This window comes from Gallinula chloropus (assembly GCF_964237585.1).
Source record: "Gallinula chloropus genome assembly, chromosome: 3".
NCBI classification, from domain to species: domain Eukaryota; kingdom Metazoa; phylum Chordata; class Aves; order Gruiformes; family Rallidae; genus Gallinula; species Gallinula chloropus.
Genome location: NC_140087.1, coordinates 4,534,191 through 4,542,900, shown reverse-complemented (window position 1 = coordinate 4,542,900; position 8,710 = coordinate 4,534,191). Strand labels below are relative to the sequence as shown.

The 8,710-nt window shown below is 48.3% G+C and overlaps 1 protein-coding gene across 2 annotated transcripts in view; it reads left to right on the top strand.

The window, feature by feature from the left end:
* Window positions 1-3,151: 3,151 nt before the first annotated feature.
* Window positions 3,152-8,710, top strand: part of NKAIN2 (sodium/potassium transporting ATPase interacting 2) — a gene marked incomplete at both ends in the record, with an annotated part of 533,835 nt that continues 528,276 nt past the window's right edge. For both annotated transcript variants that reach the window (XM_084262084.1, XM_084262083.1), the window contains one exon: window positions 3,152-3,205. In XM_084262084.1, the coding sequence (XP_084118210.1) occupies window positions 3,152-3,205 (54 nt within the window). The remainder of the gene's footprint in view (window positions 3,206-8,710) is intronic.

Here is an 8,710-nt window from a genome sequence, read left to right as displayed (position 1 = left end):
GAGGAGGAAACCTCTTTGACACCTCAGTGCTGTGTTAGGGCTGGAGAGTCTCGTAGAGAAACCTAAATGTCACAATCATCAGGGAGCTTAACTGAGATGGATGAATAGCCTTCTCTTTAAATCTCAGCTTTTGGGAAGGTTCATGCTTGGAAAGGTAGAAAGACTGAAAGAGCAGAAGAGGGAAATGGCAACAAAGGCAGAACCAGAGCTCAGACAAAGCTCGGGGAACAGAGCAGTTCACACAACTGACTTCTTCGACTGCATCTGCCTTTGTTGAGGCCTTATTCTGCTCCTAAAAGGGACCTTACCAAACAGTTCTGGTCAAAAGCAGAGACAGGAAAAAGCACAGTCCATATCCATATGTAGAACAGAACAAAAAAGACTACCCGACTCCAGCTGAAAAATGGGTCACGGGCAACCTGGAGAGGCCCAAAGGAAGGAGAGGTTGAATGAATAAGAGTTACATGGAGAAAAGCAGATTGTGTGGAAAGGTAAGCCATAGACCAGGGGGAAACTGGGGAACAGTGGCAGAAAGAGACATGATTACTTTGAAGCTCAGGAGAAAGTAAAGACAGTTACTAAAATGAAAAGCTGTAGGAGAAGGTGCTGAGAAAAGGATCAGGGCAGTCTGGGAAGATGAAGAAGACTATGGAGACTGTCCTTTTGGACTCTGTCACTAGTGTCCATATTTTCCTTAGGAAACTTCCCAGTGTAATAAAGAACCAGAACAGTTATGGATATGTAGAGAGTGTTAGCTAGTTTTAGCTTCCTTTTAAGAGCCTAAATTACAAGTTGTCCCTTCTCCTGATAGCTTCCAAGCTCCCAGTCTCAGATAATCAGACACACTGTTCTTGCCACTGTGCCAGTTTTACCAGGAGGCAATTGCTGTGGGCAAATAAAAGTGTTTTCCATTGATTTTTGATAACCCTGACTCCTCAGTCGCGCAGAGATTTGCTGTACTAGAAGAGATCAGTACATGAAGTCTAACATGCCTGGGATGAGACAGAAGTAATTATACAGCAACTGCAGAGTCTACTACTCTAACTTGTCTAGTACAAATCTAAAGTTCAAACAACCATAATACCAGCTAATACCTGCACACCAATGTCACTTCTGTAAAATGCATGAATGGCATGCAGAAGAAGGCTATTTGAGTCCAGAGGTACCTCCCTGAGCTGTTCTCTGCCACTTGCTGGATGTCCCTGCTCTCTGAGCCTCTGCAGACACAGCTGGCTCTGTTTGTTGCCTCCTTAGGTCCTGAAGTGAATGTGCTGACTGTGTGTGGCACTCTGCGTGACCAGTGATTTGAGAGGTCAGTATTTCTGATAGTATAGAAGCTGACAATCAGAAGGATGGACTGATGGAATAGAGGATATCCAGCGCCACCTTTGCGTGTGTTTTGCTCCCCTGTGGAATGCTCATTATGTTCTAAGGTATTTTAGGAATCATTTGAATGGCTGCCAACCACTTGGACAAAACCAATTGGAAAATGAGAGACAAACCACGCAGGGTTCTAAACTTCCAGGGAGCTTCCAGTTTGACAGAATACTGGTGCTGCAAGCAAATATCCAGGTGTGCTCAGAAAACCCAGTGATGTTCCTCCAGTTCCTCATTGTTGATGTCGCCGCTAAAACTACCTCCACTAATGGACAGCTCAGCAAAAAAGTGACCCGGTCTGAGCGCAAGGTCAAGGCTGCTGCTGCTGACACAGCAAATAAAAGCTTTTGGACACTGATTGACACACCAGAATTTGACATCTTTCCCACCAACTTTATGTATTCTGGATGCTTCTGATAGCAAGGAAAGGCTGGGACACGCCACCAGGTACCCACGTTCCCTGCGGGGATGGTGAGCAGGACCGAGTCCCTGAAACCAATTAATATTTTTATTCCCAATTTGCCCGATCCCGTCCTCCTTTTGCTGCCCTCAGCCTGCAGCTGCCGGCCTCTGCGCCGGGTCCCTCCCAGTCCGTCCAGTCAGCCTCTTCTCATCTGCCTCCGCCTCTGCCCTCCGCTTAGGGGAGACCTGCGCGGAGGGCAGGGTGGGGGCCGGCGTGTCCCTGGAGGTCTCCGGGAGCTCTCCCCGGTGCCGGCTGGAGCGGCGGCAGCAGCCGGGAGGGAAGAGCCGGTTGGGGCGGCTTCGCCCTGCACCGCCGGCCGCGGCCCGGCAGGCGGCAGCAGCGGGACCGTCAGGGGACTATGGCTGCGCTGGCTGCGCTCCGCGCCCGCGGGCCGCGCTCTGCCCCGCGCTGCCCACGGACCGCGCGGTGCTTCGCACCCCTTTCGCCACCGACCACCGCTCCGTCAGGCGGAGGGGCTGTGTTTGGGCGGCAGCCGGGTTACGGAGGCTGCCGGCTGGCCCGGCAGCGGTCGTGCTGCGGGGCGAGGGAGCGCCGGGAGGGGTGGGCGCGGAGGCATGTCCCACCGAGACAAAGGCGCCCGGGAGGGTGAAGCCGCCCTCGCCGCGCCCTCGCAGACAAAGCGGCAGCAGCAGCAGCAGCCCGTCCCTGCCGCTGTGCCGCCCCTCCGCGCCCTCCCGCGGCGGGAGCCCTCAGGCGAGGGGTTCCCACTGCTGGGGCTTACAGAGCCCTACCGGGAGGGAGAGGAGGAGAAGGAGGAGGGAGAGGAAAGAGGGTGGGGGTAGCGTCTGTGCCGTGGGCAGGAGGAAAGCCGCTCTCCGAGCGCGAACTGAGCTCAGCACCGCCGCCTGCCTTGCCTCGCCTCCCCGTCCCTCCCTCCACCCCTCCTCCCCCCCCCCCCCCCCCCGCCTCCCCCCCGCCGCAGACGGCTGCGAGCCCGGATGGTTTGCGAGCGGAGTTGAGGGGGCAAACTTTGAAGCCCAGATGCCTCTGGGGCTGCGCGGCAGAGCGCGGCTGCTCCTGCAGGCACCTGCCGCCGCCCTCCCCCCGGCGCTGCTGCCCTCCGCGGGGGCGGCTGGCCCCGCTGCCGGCGGCCGCCGAGGCGGCGGGCGCTGCGGCCGCGGCTAGGGCGGGCAGGCGGGCGGGCGGGCGGCGGGCGCGCCCCCATGCGGGTCCCGGGCTGGGGCGCGCCGGCGGCGGCAGGCGGGAGCCGGGCGGCGGCCGGGCGGTGCTCTCCCGCCGCCTGAGTGGGCGCGGCGCGGCGCGGGACGGCGGCGCGGGGTGCCGGGAGCCATGGGCTATTGCAGCGGCCGGTGCACGCTGGTGGCGGTGTGCGGCGCGCAGCTGGTGAGTGGCGGCGGGGACGGCCCGCGGAGGAGGGGGGGGGGGGAAGGAAGGAGGGAGGAAGGGAGGGAGGGGGCGGCGGGGCGGCTCCCCCGCTGCCCGGAGGGGGAGCCCGGGGAGGCGCGGGGCGGGTGGGTGGGTAGGTGGTAGTGGAGGGGGGGGGGGTGGTGGTGGTAGCGCCCGGTCTTTGGGCGAGGAGGAGGAGGGTGCGGGGGCCGGGATGGGGAGACGCGTGGAATAGCAGGGTGGGAAATACGGGCTGCGTTACAGGTAGTTTCGCGGAAGCTTTGCCGGGGAGGCTGCGGTGGGCGCACGGCGGAGTTAATAAACTCGGGCAGTTTCCCCAAGCGTTGGCTCAACTTGGCACCTGGTTTCCATTGGCAGGCCGGTATTTGGCAGGCGTTATGTAAAGCCGGGACGCGGCCGTGTCAGGGGGGATGCGTAGCCTGCAAACAGTTTGCCAGACAGGTGTGCGTGTGTGTGTGTGTGTGTGTGTGTGTTAAGTGGTTGTGTCTCAGCTTTTCTGCATATCGGGTATCTTTCTTTGCCCCCCCCCTACCCCCCCCTCGCCATGGTCTTTCAGACTTAGTAGCCAGTGTGTGGTAACACAGTGTCATTATGCTGTTACAGGACCAAACCAATTGCATATTTATACTTACCTGCGGAGGAGACCTGTGGCAGCGGCTGTAAGCTCAGCCACCGGCTGAGAAACTAGACTGGAGTTTAGAAAGTAGGCACTGGAATACAGTAACAAAGAGCCTGCCTAAAAATAGATCGGCTTAGAGAGGTGGTTGGGCTGGGCAAATGTGTTCTGGCACTTTTTAAAAAGTGGCAGGGTTTAAAGTTGGGAAACTAAAGAAATGCCCCTTCCCCTGCAATGCCCCCGCGGATTGTTTCCCTTGCATCGAATTGGATACAGGATGCTGAGAATTCCTGTGGGTTTGGATGCAGTGACACGCAGCCCGAGACCCGTTAGTGCAGCATGCCCCGTTTCTTATTTTCATCAGCCCCAGTGTTCGCGTGCTGGCAGTCAAGGTGCTGGAAGCACCTTTGTTCAGCAGTTAACCTTCTAGCAGGGAGGAAATAATTCACGGTACTCCGTCCCTCTATCTCTAACTGAGTAGTTTTGCTGAGAAAGTGTTAGTTGGTATCAATAGCAACCAGCGTTGTCGCCAATTCCTCTCCTGCAGACAGGTACTAAGAGAACTACAGAAGGAAAAACCCAGTAGATTTCAGGGACTGGAAAAAAACACTACATAGGGGAAGCACGATGTGTTAGCAGGTCGGGAACTCAAAATGCCTGTGGTCTTTTCTATCGGTTGTAATCAGCCCTTAATCCTTTTGTATTCTGGGAAACATTGTATTTGTATATGCTGTTCTCCACCTAAGTTATCTGATTCTTCGTAGCTGGATGTATCTTTTCAGATGTGATTTATTCATGCACACTGTCTAAAAAAAGAATCTTGAATAGAAGTAGTGAATCTTGAGTGGAATGGTAGGAATGTAACCTTTTCCAGCAATTTGGAAACATAAAATTAATCACTAAAGTTCTTCAGATCCATTTAAGTTTCACAGGCATACTTTTTTTTTTTTCTTCTGCAAAGGGAACAAAAAATTGACCTTTTACAGCTAAAAGGTTGATTTTTTTTTAAATTTAAAATGCATTCAACCAATGGGAGGTTCTTACAACTGTGGAATGTGCTCAGACGCTAAACTATTTTTTTTTCTGAAAGAAAACATATATCTATCCTAACTCCTGGTGATAAAAAATACATACAAAACTCATAAAAGCATCAACAGAAATGCCCTGTAGGAATGAATGTGTCAGCAGGTGGATGAGCAGGTAAGCTGACGTAGAATTGTAACTTTACTATAAGCTATTTAAATGTGGTTTTTAAGTGACAGTGCCAAATACATACATTAGGAAAAGTAAAATGGTATTGCAGAATAGCTTAAGTGAACTTCTAATGTATTTTCATAAACATGGCAAACTTGGAAATTTTTACTGAGCAAGAATAGGACACGTTAGCAGCAACGCAAACCTCTGAATCACACTTGGCTTATGTAATGACATTCAGATAGGTCCAAAGCAGGAATAATGGTTTACATGAGGAAAAGTAGTCTGGAATGGAAAAAATAATCTCTTTGCACTTTATTACAATCACTTGTCATGTTCTTTCGTGTGCCACATACCATCAGATAGGAGCAGGCTATGAGTTGTAAGTCAAGGAGACTTAACTCTCCTAAGTAGGCCTATGGCTGATTGATCAGTTGTCACTATGTTTTAGGTAAGGGCTACTTATGGGAGCAAATGATGTCAAGATTCATCCTCGAATTAGCAGCCACATTAATGCAGATGCAAATCAAGGAGAAGGACGGAGAAGTTTCCTGCCATGAGGAGAGGGCCACGGGAAGCATTTCTACAATGAAAACCCAAAACAAACCATTAATGTTTGTGTTTGTAGTAGAAAATATACTTTTGTTTATGGAAAAAAAGTTTGTGAAAAGAAAAGTTATTTCCATTTTTTAAGAAATGAAAGTATTTTCTTCCATCTCTGCAGAGCTAGGGTGTGGTGGTCCCATTGATCTCTTGTAAGCACAGTACAGTAATATTGAGGAATGCTGCAGTTCAATAGAGAAGTTGTTGCATATCACACACATGTAGGGAATTTGGGTCTTTGCAAATGGGTAAAAAAAATGTGGTGGTTTCAAATACTGGTGCAGAGCTACACCAACTTGAGAGACCCTGTGCAAGCAGGGTTCTTTTCATAGATATATTTAAAATGCTTATAGCTAAAGCAACCTACTGTACCATCAGATTATCAGAAAGCTCAAGGAATGTTTCTGCTCTCAAGGGCATACTGATCATTGCTCCCCTGCTTATTAACATACATATACCTTCCTGTTTGTGCTCTCATTTGTACTATAGAAAACAACCTTTGACAGCTCATTTTCCTCTGCATTTCAGGCGATGAGAAGAATTAACAACAAGTAAGAGCTAATTTTGCTGATGTTAGGAACCAGGCATTGCCTTCTATATAAAAAGCTAATTATCTCAAAGTATCTTCTTTCTTTTTTTTTTTCTTTAAATATTTTTAGATAATAATTTTTGTTCTCTCTTGTCCTTTATCCTTATGAAGAGAACCCTGGGCACTGGGGGCTCTGGTGGTTTCTGTTATATGTCAACCGTCCTGGTTGCATTGGAAGAATTCTCTGCTATCTCATTTTGTCCTTTAAACCTCTTTATGTTTGGGTGTCTCCTTTTCTATTAATAGCTTACATCAGTAACACTAATATCTTGTTGCTTAGACTTTCTAATAGCAAGAGCAGCAAAGGTGAAACTGCCAAGATCATTGTGGTTTCTGGAAGGTTTCAAGAGCTCCATGGAAAACAGTTTGAAAGTTTCTCTGCGTCCTCTATTGCTGTTTGGGAACAGTTGTAGCAGTGGCAAAACAGTAAAAAGTACTTCGTGCTTTCAACTTAGATGCTCTCTTCCCACTGCATTTGGGAAGAGAGAAGGAAACTTGAAGTCTCTGGAAATCATTGTCTTACTGTTTCTATCCGTTGGGCTAAGATTGCCATACTTCCAAGGCTAATTAGATGACAGATTAATCAGCCTTTGCACTGCCACCACTCAGTTTCCATCTGAGTTTATTTATGCTGTGTTTCTGCCCATTTTGCCTGTTCTTTTTATATATTTTTAAAAGTAAATTGTAATACAATTCAGATAGTCAAGTATTAAAAACTATATAAAATTTGTAGATGAGCTGCATATATACCAGGGCTCAATTAGTACTTCTGAGGTATTCAGTCTGATGCTATAAAGAACCATGTGTTATAACATAGACAAAGTCTCCAATGTCTGAAATTCTGCATCTTTCACAGGCATCAATGTATGACCTTGGTAGTCCCTCCTTTCCCTCCCTAGCACCTCGCTGTTCAGGGCATAAGCACACTGACACACGACGTGGTTGCACATCTTTGTGGACTCTTCCAGTAATAAAAAGCCACCGTCCAAGTGTGGCCATTGTGGCCAAACAGAATGGGCAGAGGCACTCGAGTTTGGTTGGTTTTGTAAACGTGGGCCTTGATCTCTGTCACTGGTTTCAGCTCATGAAAGAAAACAGGATCGAAACGCCAACAGTTTGTGTGGCAGTGTCCTTGGTCTGTGCTCTCCCACAAATGAGTGATGCAAACTAAGAAAAAATTCACATGCTGTATTTCAGAAACTGTCTCAACTGAGGTAATTTCTGTACCCACCTGTGACACCAATGTTCACAAACACATATAGTCACCTTGTTGCACCTGAAGATGCTGCTGATAAAGTAGTGGAACCACTCAAGCGCAGGGAATGAACTACAGCAGACTGGGAAGTGGCATCTTCTGTGTGTCTTCTGTGACTTCTGACAGCTTGAGAGCTGCGCCCGTACCTCATATTGCACACGTGATAAAACTGAAGAGGGTCCTGTTCTCTTCCAGCTGTCACAGGCGTTATAAAACAACAGTAGACGTAACTGCAGAGAGTGGAGCTTGGCTCTTAGAGAAAAAGTCTGCCCTAGTGATCAGCCAGGTAAAGTTTTGGTTTGCCTGGTTTAAACATGAACAGCATTCTCACTCTCCTTCAAACACATGGGGATCGTGGCCAGTTCTAGTCTATAGAACAGTTTAATGCCATGAATATCATTGCTTGGGGAAAATACTCGTATTTTAACAGCTTGCAGGTTGAATTGTCTCTGGACCTTCAGAGGTTGAGCACTGCCAGATTAGAGCTGAGGTTCCTCTGAGACCAAAGCGCAGACATTCATACCGGATACTCCCTAGGATTAGCTACTCTGCAGTTTTATGCAACAAAGAGCATGGTTTTCTGAATATAGGCTTTGATGCCATGTGTATCATCAGGATACTTTCCAAATCGCACACCAAACCCCATGACTAGTGTGTGTAGCAATTTTTATAATATAATAATAATAATTATTATTATTTTTTATAGACAAGTACTTGGTGACTTGTTCCAGGAGAGAATCTAAATCCATTTGAGGTCTTCTGATGTATCTGGTGTATCTGATGACATGGGCCTTGACATCCAGTTTCAATTATAATAATAAATATTATTATTTCTTTTTGCTATACGGGAAGCAGTAGTGAAATTTTTGGTGTTCCTTTTTATTTGCTGGGGTTTGTGGGGAACTTGTTTTCTCTTTCTGTGTGTGTGTGTGTTAATTGTGTTTCATTGTTACTGTTGTCACTGGTTTTCAATAGCGGCTTTAGGAGAGAAGTGTCTGCGATGGAAAATTCTGATGACATGTACATGTTCCTACATTTTCTGCTGGCAAAAGGGGAATTAAAGACGTGGGCATTCGATGTGGAATGGAAAGTGATGTTGTTGCTGCTTTTAGCCCGTGGATCTGTAGGTTTATCAATCTAGAAAGAGAGTAGGAAGAATTGGTTTCTGTGTTTTGGATAGTACTTATATTTATAAGTGCTGCCTTTGAAATTGTGACTATGTTG